General features: G+C 49.9%; 1 protein-coding gene across 2 annotated transcripts; it reads right to left on the reverse strand.

Annotated features, from left to right (window-relative positions):
• Positions 1-2,227: 2,227 nt before the first annotated feature.
• RASD1 (ras related dexamethasone induced 1) lies at positions 2,228-5,032 on the reverse strand. Of its 2 annotated transcripts, none has more exons than XM_005289022.4 (2): positions 4,592-5,032; positions 2,228-3,538 (listed from the first exon to the last, which is right to left on the reverse strand). In XM_005289022.4, the coding sequence occupies exons 1-2, from the start codon at positions 4,875-4,877 to the stop codon at positions 2,988-2,990; spliced, it is 837 nt and encodes a 278-aa protein (XP_005289079.1). In that variant the 5' UTR covers positions 4,878-5,032; the 3' UTR covers positions 2,228-2,987. The 2 variants fall into 2 exon arrangements, with proteins under 2 accessions (XP_005289079.1, XP_065416258.1); XM_065560186.1 differs by having other exon boundaries at positions 2,244-3,464; positions 4,592-4,991.
• Positions 5,033-16,027: the final 10,995 nt, after the last annotated feature.

The raw sequence follows: 16,027 nt of genomic DNA on the forward strand, positions 1-16,027 counted from the left end.
GGGACTTGACCAGGACTGAGATGTATTGGCCGGGCAGGGGGAAGTTTGTCCAATGCCTGCCGGTACTAGCAGTAGTGCTAGCCAGGCCTGCGTTGCCTTGGCTTTCACAAGAAGCAAATTCACCCCCCAATATTTCAACTGTATAAACTAGAGGCAGGAGGAGAAGTAGACTTGACGGGGAAGAGTGCAGCAAGATTGGGGATATGGGCGGTGGTGGATTGGGCCATGGGCTGGTCCATCAATGTAGCGAGGTGGCGCGAGCCCGTTCTGCACCTTAGTTGTACCCACTTAAAGTAGAGTTGGATGGGTCTGATTCATCCCTGATGTAAACACATTGGCTTCACTCCACTGGACCTGGAGATGAGACTCCGTCCCAGTGGGTTTCCATGGAAGTAACTGAGGGCACCTCCAGTTACAACTCGTGAAAATGGCTGAACATTGGCTCATGTTCAAATAGAGCAAGGGGCAACTTGCAGAGTCCTAGCTCGGAATTTCCTGCCGCCTGCCTGCCCCTTCCATGGGAAACGGAGGTAAACACGGTTATCATAGGAGATCTCGGTAAGTAGCACTGTATCTCACTGGCTAATAAAAGTATTATGTGTACCGTTTCAAGCATGTGTGCCCAGGGTTGGCTGGGTCCCAGCTCTTATAAATTATGATGAAATACTGTGCCAGTCACTAAAATGCAGGTTATTTGCATATAACACAAGGACACAGAGAAACCGGTAGATTCCCCAGAAGGGAGATAAAGCTCTTTCCTATAAAGAGCAAGAAGATCTGTTTTGAAATTGCTTTCCCTTTGCCAGCCAGAAGAAAGTGTTTCTGGTAAGGTCAGGGACACCATGCTGGGATAGTCCAAATTACCAGCTTGCTTATTAGATGCCACCCTGCACCTCATTTAAAATAGTGCTAAACTCATTTCTTTGGGAAGATGCAAATGTGGCCTGGGATAAACCTTCCTTGTTTCAGTGAAACAGAACTCAAAAATACGCAATAGAAGATGAACACGGGCAATGCTTTTCTGCCAGCCATTGTCGAAGATCAGTAAATTTGGCATCTATTTCAGATGGCGAAATAATCCATTTCGTTTTCAATATACATTCCAGTGAACTGTGCACATACTGAAGAGATGGAAGAATCAAGTACAAGTCCAGAGAAGTGTGGAGTTGCAGGTGAAAGTGACCCCTTCAATTTAAAATCCAGTCACTTTTTTTTCCCCCATGTATTAAAAGCTGTTTCAGGTGCTACATCAGTCTCCCTGCCTATTTTTATGGTTTCATAAGCACATTTTCCTGATCTTTAAATTAAAAATATATTTCTGACCCCTATTGCTGGGGGAGGGGGCAAGGGAAATAACAGGGAAAACTGACTAGTGAAACAAGGAGACTGGCTAAATGCAAAAGGCCTAATTTTTCAGAGGATCTGAGTGATTGAGATCAGTGGGAGCTAGTGGTATTCAGCAGCCCTGAAAAACCAGTCCTAACGTGGTTTCAAAATCACCAAGTAAACCAAACTAGAAAAAATGAGAATTTATTCCTTCCCCATTTTCTTTCAGTTATGGCAATCTTGGAACAGGAGTTCTTTCAAATGCAAGTATGGAGTTTCTTTTAAGTAGAATGTTTCCTTCAGGTGTGTTGCAAAGGAAAAAAGGTCTCTCTGATCTAAGTGCAAATTAGTATTTGTAAAAAGCCTTTTATGGTTGAATGGCAGGTGTTTCAAGTGTGAAAAACAGGCTAAGAGATTATTAGTTCTATTACTGGTCCTAGGAGCGATTTTAAGTGATTATGAAGTTGTGTCATGTCTCATTTTACCCACATTTCCTATGACAAATGCCCGGCTAGTATTTATGATCACATGCACTCATAAGCTAGGATCTGAAATTCTTCACTTTCCCATCTGCCCTCTAGATGTCCCTCTATGGTTCAATGCAAGGGACAGTCCTTAGAAAAAGTTTTAGCCCAATCAGTGATCTGTTTCAGCAGCACCGTTCATTTCACCCCTCCCCCTAATTACTTTGTTGTGTTGAAATAAATCTTGTCAAGCACTTTCAGTGAGGGGAACCTTTGCTCTGGGGATGAAGGGAAGTATGTAGAGGCAAGGTTTTGATTTGAAGGGACTATCATGAGTAAACAGTTCAGCTTCAGTATCGATGTTCCATACCACATGGGGTGAGGCTTTGAGAATGCTGAGAAACACGGAGAGGAACCAAAGACAAACCCAGCACAGATTAATTTAAAAAATGGTTTTATTTTTGTAGAAAAAATAGTAAACATAAAACATGGAGCGTAGAAAACACTTGGATAAGATTTTGTTCATGTCCAGGACACACACTACCCTACATAAAGTGCCTATTTAAGAAAAAAAAAATGCGCTTTTTTTCTCTCCAAATCAGACAAGACAAATGTAAACAAAAGTCAGTTTTTGACACCCACCCACACCCCCATCTCTGCTTCTGTAAGAGGGGCCGTGGAGAGGATTGCAACAGCCGGAAGTGTCCTCCTGCAGCTCTCCTGGCTCAGAGAAATGCACACGCACATGCACGCACAAAGCCCCTTTCCAGAGCTCAGTATTGGCTGGTTTCTCAAGTCCAAACCATATCTCCCCCCCCCAAGTCTCTTCTGTAAGGCAGTGCACTGGCCCATGCTGGCGAAGGTGGGGAGGTGCCTTAGAGTCAATGTCTTTCCACTCCCAGGTGCCTCATCTGTGCTCACAAAGTCCTCAGTCTCTCACCCTTGGGCGGGGGGAGGGTGTCCCCAGCAGCAGCAGCCCCCCCCATTGCACCCCAAAAGAGGGTGCAGAGGACAGCAGATGCAAATCATCCCCTTAGGCACGGGGTGGGAGCTAACCTGCCTCGGGGCGGATGCCACCCTGGCCGGGGCACATATCACCCCTGGGCAGCCAGAGTTTATGATAAAACAAGCTTCCCCCCCCTCCCATGTATCTCCCTCCTTTTGGGGGAAGTAGGGGAGTGGGGCGGCAGGAGGCTCCTAGCTGATCACACAGCGCTCCTTGTCCTTGGCTTGCCCGCCGCCGATGGCCTTCTCCCGGATGTACATGAGGTCACTGTGCACGCTGGGCCGGCGGGCAAAGGGGGCCACGATGCCGTAGGCTTCCCCGCCGCTGCCCTCGGCCCCTTCCTTCAACAGCTTCTTGCCCTTGAGCGCCTTCTTGTGCAGCATGTCGCAGTACTGCACCGAGACCTTGCGGTGCAGGTCCGGGCTCATCTCGCTGGGCAGCTTTGCCATGGCAAAGAGTGCTTGGAACATCTGGTCCAGGCAGCTGTTCTTCTTGGCGGAGATCTCAAAGTAGGCACATTTCTGAGGGTCTGCCCCGACCAGCTGCTCGACCTCCCGGGGCTCGACCTCCCGGTAGAAGTCTCGGTCGCCCTTGTTGCCACAGATGACCAGGGGCACCTCCATGTTCTCCTTGGTCTTGTTCTTCAGGCACGACTTGGTCTCCAGGATCTGCTGCTTCAGACGCTGCACCTCCTCGAAGGAGTCCCGGTTATCCAAGCTGAACACCAGGATGAAGACATCTCCTGTAGGAGAGAGGGGGCACAGAGAGAGGGCACGTTAGGACCTGGTTCTGGATGGAGGCAGAGCCCTGTCCCCTATCAGCTCACCAACCTCAGCACTGCCCTAAGGGCTGTCCATAAACTACCGCACTGCAGGGTGGAATTGTGTGTTTCTTTCAGGATTGGGGGGGGGGCTTCTTCAAAAACAAAATCACCAAAATACGCCTTAGGTAATTTATGGGCAGCCCCTAATGAACCCTGCTACTAACCAGCAGCAGTGCTCTGTATTTCCCTATTTGCTCCCACGTTTGCCTAGGGAAATAAAGTTTGCAAACTCCCTGCCCCAGGCTGTTTGCGGAGCTTGCATTGCAAATTCTAGCTTGGGTGGAGGGGCTCGGCTCGACTGTGAGGGGGCAGCTGGGGAGAGAAGCAGCCACGTGAGCTCCAGGCTTTGCTTTGCTTTTAGATTTACATTGCAAGGCGTGCCATGTGTGAGCAGCCCACACCCCCCATCCAAACCACCGGGACGCATAGGTGCTGGAAGTAGGGGGGCTGCCGCACTCCCCGGCTTGAAGTGGTTTCCATCCTATACAGGGTTTACAGTTTGGTTCAATGGCTCTCAGGACCCCCGCTATAGAAATTGTTCCAGCCCCCCCTGCATGGGTGTTGGGTAAACACACTGGCGGGCCTTTGCTTCCTTCACTTTCCTAGTGTAACCCACACACCTGGGTGTGGTGTTCTGTCCCATCTTGTGGCACCGAGACCACTTGGAGAGGGATTCATGAGTCTGCTCTCCAGTCTTAGCGAACAGCCCCTCTGGCTTTTAGCTCATGCACTAAACTGCAGAAATCCCAGGTTCGATCCCCCCTATCTGATGCCTATCAATGGCACATGCAAACTGCTCCGATCGCGGGAGAAGTGGCCCAGAGAGCGCTGTGACTGACTGACTGTCCCCTGACCCTGGCACAAGGAGCATTCCCAGCGGTGACCGTCCCCGGCTCCCTTCCCTACCCAGAGGGACGCCGCAGCCCCCAGGGTGGCTGGGGGACCCGCCTCGCAAGCCCCGGCCCCCCGTACCTGTCAGGATGGAGAGGCGCCGCATGGCGGGGAAGGGGTGGTTGCCCGACGTGTCCAGGATGTCCAGCCGATAGACCTCGCCGCGGATGCTGTAGAACTTGCGGTGGAAGTCCTCGATGGTGGGCGTGTACTGCTCCTCGAAGCGGCCCGTCAGGAAGCGGGAGACGATGGCCGTCTTGCCCACCTTGGAGGAGCCCAGCACCACCATGCGATAGCAGTTCTTGGCCGGGATGCTCAGCTCGGACTCGCTCTGGCACAACTTCTTGATCATGGCGGCGGGTCTCATGGAAGGAGGCGGCGGGGAGACGGGGAGACGCGGCGGCGGGGGTCTGGGGAACGGCTGGCCACTGGGCGGCCCGTCTCCTGTGCAGACTGCGAGTCCGGTGTGAGCGGCCCCAGCCGCCGCTGGGTTTATATGGAGCTGCCCGCGCCCGCCCCTCGGCAGCGTCACAGCCCGGGGAGGCTGCAGCTTGCAGCCGGCTGGCCGGGTCCTCCGGGGGCGCGGCTTGGTGCACGACCGCTTGGCTCTGCCTGCGCTGGGGCGGGGTGGGGGAGGAACCCTCCTGCTGCATTGCTGGAGCCCGATCCCCGGGGCATGCAGAGCCCCCCACCCCCGGGTGAGACGGGGCTCGTGCAATCTCCCCGGGCACTTTGCAATGACCCCCCCAGTCCCCACTTCTAGCTGGATTCGGTGCCACCTTCCTCTTGGATGCATGGTCCCCGGCTCCCCGCTCCGCCAGAACCGACCCAGCTCCGGGCTGGTTTCAGGGCTCCCGGGCGGTTCAGGGAGCTGCTCCCGGGCAGCAGTGGAGCCGGGGGAGGGGAAGAATCGATGGCTATTGTCTGTCAATTACATACACATAGGCCGGATAAGGCTTTGTGGGCACAACAGACGGGGGGACAGGGGATATTTGCGGTTAAAGACATTGAAAAGGGGCCATCGATTGAGCGGGACACGTTGGATTGTTGTTGATACACGCACCATTTCTGGTGTCTCTTTCAGCCCTTTGTCACTGACACCGAAGAGTCACTTATTTGGCTTCCTCGATTTCCCCCCCTCTAATGTAGGTACCAAAGTTAGCCTCCCAATCCCACCACCCAAAGGCCGTTTAGTAGGGTGACCAGACAGCAAATGTGAAAAATCAGGATGGGGGTGGGGGGTAATAGGAGCCTATATAAGAAAAAGACCCAAAAATCGGGACTGTCCCTATAAAATCGGGACATCTGGTCACCCTACCGTTTAGTTCCCTTTCTCCGGCGGGTCCTAGCTATTCCGATTAGTGCCATTTCTCCCCCCCCCCCCCCCCCGCCTCCCGATTTTCCCGTTTCAGTTTAGCCCCATGTTTCTATCCAGGCTGCGGGTGGCTGGGGAACTGGGCTCCTTTGTTTCCCCCTTGTGGTTTCATTTCCTGTGTATTTCCCTCTCTCGATGGAAAGAGTTCGCAGAGAGGAGGACTCATCAAACATGTAACAGGTTTTTGCGGGTCAGCTCCTACTATCCATTACACTTTCCAATCCTCCCGATGCGGCTGGTGGGAAGCTTTTGTGATGCATTATTGAAGTCTGGCTCTTTGTATCGCCTGCTGCTTCTCACAGCCTAAAAGCCGCTCACCTTGGGCGAGCAGTGGCAAAGCAGGTAATCGTCCACAAGCATTAACAAACCAGAAGGGTCAACTCCACCGGCTCGTTACGCCGTATGCGCTGTTCTTTATGTGCTGCTGCTGCAGGGTTGTTATTCTGCCCATTAAAAACATTAAAAAATATGCAAAGAAAAAACGGATGCCTCGAAACACAGGGGAAAACGAATCACTAAAAGTAGAGATTCCGAGATCAGAAAGTGGCCAAATTGAAGTGCCTTGTAATGCGCAGTGTCTCCGCTAGAGGGCAGCAGAGGGTGCGGTTTGCTGGTCCCTTTTCCCGGGAGCAACGTTAGATTTTATTAAGGGTGCACAGGTCAAAAAGCACCTGGGTAAACAGATGTTAGGGGAGCAGCTGGAACCCCACAAACTCAGTCACCCACGCAGAGGACTGTAGAGCATCAGTTACATCAATTGCCAAAAGACAGAGTTAGCAGGAAATGAAAAAGTGCTTGAAACAAAATTGCTTTGGGCCAGGATGGAACCACAAGCAGTGAGCCACATTCATTGCCAGGTGAAAGTGTGGGGAGACATTAGGGTGTCAAAGGGAGCGGGGGAAGCCAGCAGAACAGAGCTCTTGACTAATCTGAAGATGGCAATTTGCAGTCAGGGCTTTTCTGGCAGTTTTCCAACCCATTGGCATGGCCATATGGCCCTGGGCTCCATTGCTCCATTGGCAGGGCTTATGTAGTCCTTGAGTTAGTGAGCTACTTATGCAAGTGTATACGCGTCAAGCACATAAGCAGGAGCAGTGCCACTGAAGTCAGTTGCTTCAATAGAACTACCCATGTGATTAAAGTTCTCCAGTTAATCATACTGGTCACAGTAGTGCCCCCCAAGATCAGGGCCCAGAGTGCTAGGTGCTGTACAAACACGGCAATCGATAGCGCTGCCTAGAAAGAGTTTATAATTTAAACAGACAAGACAGAGAAGAAAGGGATAGAACCTACTTGCTTGCTTAAGTACCCCATCGATTCAGGAGCCCCATGGGGACGTATTACCCTGGTTGAACTGGTGCATTATGGCTGTTTTGCCGCTATGATGCAGGCCAGGATCACCATAGCTGGGGCACGGAGATGAGATGGCTTGGATTAAAATCCCAAGCAGTTTTGATTGTAGAGCAGACCCTGTATTGGAAGGGTTTATTTTCAGATGTGGCTGGAGAGAAATCCCCCCACCCCAAATATCTGACCTTGTAAGATTTAAGATGATGGACGTTTCACAAGAACAGCTCATGAAAATCTGATACCATTGAACCTAATCCGCATTGGCCGTAAATCTGGACTCTAGCCGAATCCTAATCCAGAAGCGATTGTAAACACTGGCCATTCCTACAGCTATAAAATGCTGCTGCCTCTGGGGGGGAATGCAGCAGCTATTTAAACAGCCCACAGAAACCCAGGTGTTGGGAAACGTCATAGCCAATTGAAGCCGCAAGAGGGATTTTAGGCAGAGAGCTTATAATTCCCAAATTGGAAATGTTCCTGATCTATAAATGAGAGCACCGGGAGGTTCATTAGATGGTCCTAAAGCACAAGTTGATCAATCCCCGAAATAACAAAGATCACTTAATAGAAGTGGTTGACTGAAAACAACAAGGGAGTTAGGAAGTGCCTGTTCCTTGGGGATAGACAAATCGAACATCTCGATCAGAATTTATCACTAACCACACGCTTAATAATCACGCCCAGGGGAGTAAAAATAGCTTGTTCAAAGCCTCCTCTCAAGTTAGCTCTTCTCAGTACGTGGAAAATCCATTTGCTCCCTTTGTGAGGCTCCTCAGTGATAGGAAAGGCAGCGTGTTCTTCATCCAGACACTGCGCCATGCCACCGACACATGCTGAACGGCAAAACCAGGCGCACGGAAATCGGGACGATGGCTGAAGGTGCAGCTAGGATCAGGAATGACCTTGAGTTTTCCATTTGGGTGCAAGCTGCAAGCAGGATGTGACCAAATTGGAGAGAGTCCAGAGGAGAGCAACAAAAATGATAAGAGGTTTAGACAACATGACCTACGAGGAAAGAATTGGGCATGTTTAGTCTAGAGACGAGAAGGCTGATGATAACAGTCTTCAAAGATGTTTATGAAGAGAACAGCGATCAATTGTTTTCTGTATTGGCTGAAGACAGAGCAAAAGTAATGGGCTTAATTTGCAGCAAGGGAGATTTAGGTGAGCTATTAGGAAAAATGTTCTAACTCTAAGGCTTGTTAAGATCTGGAACAGGTGACCTAGGGAGGTTGTGGAATCCACATCCCTGGAAGGTTTTACGAACAGGTTAGTTAGACAAACACCGCTCAGGGATGGTCTCACTATATTTAACCAACAGAGAGTCCCGTGGCACCTTTAAGACTAACAGATGTATTGGAGCATTTAACCCTGTCTCAGTGCAAGGGGGTGGACTAGATGACCTCTTGAGGCCCTCCATGAGTTAGCAGCTAGTTGAGAAGCCCTGTCCCATGACTCAAATGGCTGAGGACACCTTCTGCTAACCATGCCCAGGTGGGACTATTCAGGGCCAGGGAGCTCTCAATTCAGGGCCATCAGACCCACTGATCTTTCCGGTCAGACAAACCGCAACTGTGTTGTTTTTCAGGGTACGGTGCCAGACTCATCTGTTTTCCAGCAACCTGTTTTCTCATCCACGGTTGACTGCACACACCCCAAGATGCTGGAGCAGCCATTCTCGCAGGGCCCAAGTCAGCAGAAAGTGCAGGCGTAGAGATGATTTTGTGAGATTTCTACCCCGCAGGATCAAAAGCTGGTGGGAGTTCATGAGGCTTAAACAGTGTTCAAAGCAGCATTCGATCATGGGGGCGTGAGGGCGGCGGGAGCTTGCTGAGTCCCTACAAACACACACGTCAGGTGAACATATGTTGAACCGTTCAGCGAGCATGTGGCCCAGCCATCGCGTTTACCAAGGTTCGTGATTGTCTTTGGATCTAAGACACACAGCCCCTTGCTGGCAGCAGTTAACACTGATCAGCATAACATGGCTGTTATTATCTGGCTCTCCAGTTTGGCTCTGCTTTGGATTCTGCAGCGTGGAGAGGATAGTATTGCGTCTTTTGCGCATTTTACAGATGGGTGAACAAATGGGCTTATGCAATTTGCCTAAGATCAGACATGGGAGCCAATGACAGGACACATACAGAACCCAGGAGTCCTGACTTCCAGTCCCCCTTTGGTCTAACCACCAAATCAAATTCCCGCAAGCCGGGAATGGAATCCTGGTTCTCAGTCTCACGGCACTTCCTCCCAGAGCTGGGAATAGAACCCTGGAGTCCGCATTTCCAGTCCCTTGCTGTAGCCTCTAGAGACAACCCCAAATGGGAGGGACTTCATTCCTGATGTCTCCCCACTGGGGTTGTGGTGCTGACTCACCACGGCTCTCTAAAAGGCGCGCCTTTCATCAGAGCATGCAGTTACGAGGAGAGCATTGATTCTATTATCCCCCCTCACTTAGCTTAATATAAAGAGCCGAAAATGCACTGTGTGTCATAGTTTTTTTCATCTCTCTTGATTAAGGGCCTTCTGTTATGCTCCGTCCGAAGCGCTGTAATAACATCTCTCCCTGCTGGAACAGAGGGGGCTTGGAAAGCAATTGGTAAATATTACACTGGGCTTTTTCTCACCAATCTTTTGACGTCAGCCTGGAGCCAGTTATGATCTATGGCTCCCCAGAGCCCTCTTAACAGGAGAGCTTTCTCTTTCTTCCTTCTGCTCTTGTCCCCAGGGCCGCTGCTGCTGTCACTTGCTTTCCAGAAACGTTTCCAACTTTCTGCACCTCCGTCCTTTCTCTGGGCGGGGGCAGGAGGTGACAACAGGGCTGTACGTCTCCTTGGCGGGGGGGGCGAGTGAATTCCTCAGGGCAGGGCCTGTCTTTTGGGTCTGCCTTTGTGGAGCGCCTGGCACAATGGGGTCTGAGGCCTCACCCAATACTGCAATATGGATACTAAATAATAATAATGAATAACACAAAGGTCCAAATTCGGTGTTCGGCTATATGCAATTCCTACTGGCTTCCCATACATGAGGACCGGATTTAGCCTGAAGTCAGCGCTGAAGGACTGACCCGTGGCTAGAAGAATGAGAGAGCTTTAAGAGGAAGAGGAGAGATGCTGGTTAGGGACGGGGAGGCCCAGCAGTGGTGCTACAGCTGCATCCATTGGGGGAAAGCATCTGATTAACTCAAGATGCAACAGCCATTGGTTATATTAATTCCATATATTATTAGCCTGCCTCATTTTAGTAAATCACCTCTAAGACTTTTCCACAGCTGTATGTAGTTTGCAGCATATAATTTCTCCCAGATGGGATGCAATACAGAACCCTAAGTATTTCATTAGTGGATTGGGGGCGGGGGTTGCCCATTTCTCCGGCAGTGATTTTCTGTGTATCTCGATTTCTTCCAGTACTTGGGATTTGATACAGAACCACCTTGAAAGCCTGAGATTTCCCTAATTTCTGGAGTCATCAAAGCAGGGAAATCACTAATCATCTTGAAAACAGATCTTGATCCAATGCAAATTAAAGACAATGAGACTCTTTCAATGGGTTTTGGATCAGACTCATGGCATGACATTGTCTCCACACAGACTGCATTTATTACCAAGATATTGTCATTTTGCTGGGATTTTGGGGGGGAGGGGAGGGTACAGGGCCACTGCAAATAAGAACAGAAAAGAGGTTGGTTCTCTGCATGGCGCGTTCAAGACAAGGTGCCTCAAATTGGGCACTGACTGGCTGAGGGAGCAGTGCTGCTGATTTCATGAGACATGGTCTGTTTCTTACAGCTCCAGCCGCTCAAGTCATGTGAAACTATGAGACTCTCAGCTTTCATTTAAAAAAAAAAAAGTTTCTAGTCCTGAGGGTTAGGGATAAAATCTTAAAAACAAGACCCTAGTGTAGCCTAAAGGTGCAAAAACCAGAAAGTAAATAAAACAACCCACATTTTTTAAAAAAAATCTCATGATTTTTAAGACAATCTCTTGATTTTTGAATGTTTGGGGTTGGCAGTACTGAGATAGTGACTTCAAGGGTGGCCCCTCTAACACAGAAGTGGTTGAGACAGTCTGAGTGGAACCCAGCTGTGGGGAACAGGCTTTACATAGCCACAGAGAGGCACCCTGGAATCGGGGAACTAGACTCCAGAACTCTGTTTAGCTGGAGTAAACGGAGCGACTTGTGTCTGAGCTCGGCTGCTGCCTTTTGCTGCATCACACGATAATGTTCCAGGTGGATGGGAGCTGTGCAGATACTGCGTGCCATTCACCCACGTGTGGCAAGTTCTATTTTGAGGGGTTAAGCATTGGCTAGGCTCTTCATTGGCAACTAGTTGCAGAGCTGTTCCAGCTGCTGCTTAACATTCCAGCCATGTGTACACAGACTGATTTCCTGACGTCTCCTCCAAACTCTTCCCTACTGCAACTCCTGCCTTTCCCCCCAGGTTCCATGCAGTCTGGGTCCATTGTATTTCCTCCCAGCAAAGAATTAGCCCACTCCAGAAACTCAAACCCATCTTGGACTGCTCAGAAGTGGAAATGCTGTTTTCTTTCTAGGCCCTTCCTCTACTGACTGTGGGGCCCTTTGCTCTTTGGTGTGTGACAGTGAAGGATAGTCCCTTCTTTGATGCAAGGAGCTACATTATGATATAATCGAAGAGCCTGGAAGAACACAAGGCTAGGCAAGGAAGATGTGGAAGTACTTTGGAAGATACCACGGATGGAGATGGATGCACACTCACTCTACGAAGAAGCTTGAGAGTGATATCAAAAGCAGAAGTGCACTGTGTAGGCAAAACAGTGCCCGCCTACACTACCACAGTCACAGTATTGTAGAGACAAGTTGTCTGCTAGAAAGAGGGCATTAGACATGCAGCATCCCTTCCAATAGCCTTCCAAGGCAATTCATATCTTCTTCCATAAAACTCCCTTCTACCACCTCCGATAAGTTCCTATTACATTTTGAATTCCCCGTCACAATTTTCTGGATAGGCCTCTTGCAAGCTGAGCATTTTGCCAGCAATCCACAGTGTGCACAAAGCATCTGCAAGTTCGGCAGCCCATGGAGGTCATCCTCTGCCTGATTGAAACATGGAGGCAAGACCTTGCCCCTCATTTGGGCTGTTCTTCTAGCCCCCTGTACTTGGGTGACTCCAACCTGGCCACCCAAGACCTACTTTCAGTGAGTACTGCAGGTTCCAACCACCTTCCATTGGAGTCAATTCAAGTCTTGCTATTAATTTGTTGAAGGCTGGCTCTGGACTCTGCAAAAAAACCCACCCCAAATCTGCAGCAGTGAGTCTCAGAGCCTGGGGCTACAGACTCGGGTTCATGTTACAGTGTTAAACCTAGCAGTGGAGAGGTTCTTTCTCAGGCCGGAGACTGGGCTCTGGGACCCCCCACCTCCCCGGGTTTCAGAGCCTGAGCGCCAACTGGAGCAGAAACATCTACACTGCCGTCGCATGAACCCCAGTCTGTAGACCCAGGCTCTGCCATGGGTCTGTTTTTGCAGCGTGGCTATACCCCAAGTGTTGGAAGACAGAGACCTTGCACCCCACAGCAGACAAGTGCTAGCTTCCTGCATTGCTTATGCTACATGTGCAGGGTGTGTTGTTTCTTGTCAGCTCCCTGCTGTGTCAGTGATCAGACTGTGCAATGGCATATCTGCCTTGGGAGCTCACACGCTTCTAGTGCAGACCTGGGTGTCTGGGAAACAACAGAGCATCCACTGAGCATATGAGTTGCAAACTGACAGCTGCACCCTGCCAGGCATGCCTTATTTCTTGTCTGAATTGGCAATTTGTTGTCTTGTGGCTTTCCAAGCTGGCAGTTTTAAGAGGCTATTGGCACCGAACTGAAGATTGCCACTGATTTATTCCGACTTACTCAGGCTTCGGTACAAGCAGCATGAGCTGCAAATCAGGCTGCCCGGGAAACACAGGTTCAAACCCCAGCAGGGATGGCGGATCCTTCTAAGGCAGACAAAATGAGTTCTGTGTAGTTTACAGGGTGCAGATCCTTAAGAACCAGGGTCCTGTCTGCTTTGTGTGAGCATTGCAGAACTCCTGGCCCATATTTGTAAGAGTATGGGGTTTGCCCCAGAACATTTTTCCTCTACCCATCTGCTGTGCTCTGCATCTGCTGGCCATAATCCTCCACCCCAGAGGTGGCTGCATTTCAATGATGATGGATGTATAGTTTGTAAAGCACTCTAGGCAAGGGCACAGGAAACTTTGTAGAAGTGTTTGTGTGTGTGTGGGGGGGCAAAGCTAAAGTGCCTCCTCCCTCTCCATGGCTGGCTGCTCTGGCACTGAGCCAACTGCCCTCTCTTCTGGCACCATGGCAGCCCCTGGTGGGTGAAAGGTGTAATTGCAGCACCTCCCCAGGATAATCAATTATTCTGCGGGGGAGGGGGTGTGGGAAATCTGGAGGGGACATGAATTCTGTGCTTATGTTTCTTTTGTTAAAAAGTGAGGGGGTGGCATGGCCCCCTGGTCCCCTTTCCCAGTTCCAGCACCGGTGGCATTGGGGTAAAAGGCACTAAAGCATTATAAGTTAGCATTTATATTGTGGTAGTGCCCACAGGTGAATGAGGTTGGGGCCCCATTGTGCAAGGTGGTGTACGTACTTAGAGTAAGAGTAAGCGCTTACAATCTAAACATGTAGACTCTTATTAAATTGCATCTGAAGGGACACACTCCTGGGGGGACTGTCTTTAGGACTCAAATAGGTCTTTTGCCTGGAAGCATGCTGAGTTGCTCTCTCTTTTGTTTATTGGTTCCCATCCGGGGAGTGAGGGATAGCGCTGGGTGTGAACAGGAGTGACAGCCACTGACAATTCACGGCTCAGAGCACGACCCAAGTGAAATTCAATACACTTTTTTATCATTAACAAACACATCAAAGGGACTTACCTACTGTATCTAAATGTTGGCGCATAAGGAAGTCACACATGCTGCAATCAATAGCTCAGTGCTTTTAATTTCCATAACTAGGTAGGTAAACTCATGTTTATTAACAAAGCACACAATGCCGGCCGCAGCTTTTGTGGGGCTAAACAGCATTTAACTCAATAGCATCCACACAAACTTGAAAAATTATTCTGTGACCTTATTAGACTCGGGTGATGTCAGCAGCAAAGGTCGGTTGGGGATTGTAGCAAAGACTCTACCTGTTGCCTCGGGTGATCAGACGTTCTGCAATTAGGGGCTTTGTCTTATATGTGCAATTATCCCGCCCTGCCCCACTCCCAGAAAAAAAAGTGTCCCAATTTTTCACACTTGCTACCTGGTCACGCTACCCCCTGGCCAGATGGGATACTGCAGAGGCTGGGAGTTGTGAAGGAGCCAGGGAGATGGGTGAGATCTACCTCTTCTTGCTGCGTAAGTCTTAAAAAAATTGGTCTCAGCATAGCTTGGTGAATTTTTTTGGTGAATTTGCCCAAAAATAATTGTTTCGGGGCAGTGAAATTATTCATGAATTTGGGTTAAATGTAGCCAATAGTTTTAGCCATAACCCCCCACCCCCACCCCCACCCCCGAAAAAAACCAACCAACAATAAACCTGGAAACATTGAACTGTTTCATTCTGACATTTTCAAACCAAAACGCTTCACAATTTCACTTAGCAAATGTTGATTCGAATCGACCTTCGAAATGTTTTGTTTGACCAATATGAATTTGTTTTTCCATTTTGTTTTGGCAGGAAAAAAATGTGGGAAACATTTCAGTTTTGGTTCGAAACGAAGCAATTTTCTTTGTCCAGTTTGGCCCCCAAACCAAAAAATCAATTATTTGCTCACTCCAATCATCAGTCCTCCAGAAAACATTGGCAAGTCGGGGAAGCCCTCCTGGGTGCTTAGCACTTGGGTGCGACGGCCTCCGTGTAAGGTGGTGGATTTTTTCTTTGGCCCAGTCATCTTTCTAGCTGGAAAGGGACAGCTGATAACTTAGATCACTGTCTAGCATCCTCCTCCCCAGCCCCCGTTTATCAGCTGCCTCCCTACCCTTTGTATGGAGAGGAAACACACGCCCACTTGTCCTGGGTGTAGAGCCACAGGTGACTACAGAATATTTTAGGAGTGCTGGCGAGATTGGCGCCAACGAGACACACACAGTGTGACTCACCACCGTCGGTTTGCAAGTGGTGGCGCATGGATGAGGCTGGGATATTGAAGGGACACCAGGTTGTACAGCGCGGGGCAGGAGCTGGTTATGGTAACGTATCTCAGCGTCAAAGAGCTTTAATGTTCAGTATAAGAACGGCCACACTGGGTCAGCCCGGTGGTCCATCTAGCCCAGCATCCTGTCTCTGACAGTGGCCACTGCCAGCGCTTTAGGGGGAGTGTGCAGAACAGGGCAGTTCTGGAGAGATCCACTCCTATTTCCCCTCTCGGCTGCTGGCAGTCAGAGATTCAGGGTCCCCCCGAGCATGGGTTTGCATCTTTTGACCATGTTGGCAATAGCTATGGATGGACCTTTGCCATGAACGTATCTAATTCTCTGACTGCCCAAGGCCCTCTTGGAACTGGGACTCCCAAAGGGCGCAGGCCAGCTGCTGGGAGCTCTAGTGTAGACAAGGCCCAGATGCACGTAGCACTTTCCCCACTATGTTACCGCGCCCTAGGAACCTGCTCGTGCATGACATTGTCACTCAGGGCCCTTTCCCATGAAACTGAAGGTGCAGAGACCGGCTCCTCATTTGCAGGAGGGCTCACCAACATGGGCCACGTGCTGGTACTAACGCCATAGAGACGCAACAGCACAGCTGTTTGCACGGCACATGGATAGCAGAAGC

This window comes from Chrysemys picta, chromosome 10 (assembly GCF_011386835.1).
Source record: "Chrysemys picta bellii isolate R12L10 chromosome 10, ASM1138683v2, whole genome shotgun sequence".
NCBI lineage: Eukaryota > Metazoa > Chordata > Testudines > Emydidae > Chrysemys > Chrysemys picta.

What these genes read in the sequence shown, in the direction of transcription:
- RASD1 (XM_005289022.4), bottom strand. Translation starts at nt 4,877, where the DNA reads ATGAGACCCGCCGCCATGATCAAGAAGTTGTGCCAGAGCGAGTCCGAG. An exon ending in GCGCCTCTCCATCCTGACAG is followed by an intron (nt 3,539 to 4,591) that starts GTACGGGGGGCC and finishes TCTCTCCTACAG; the next exon opens with GAGATGTCTTCATCCTGGTG.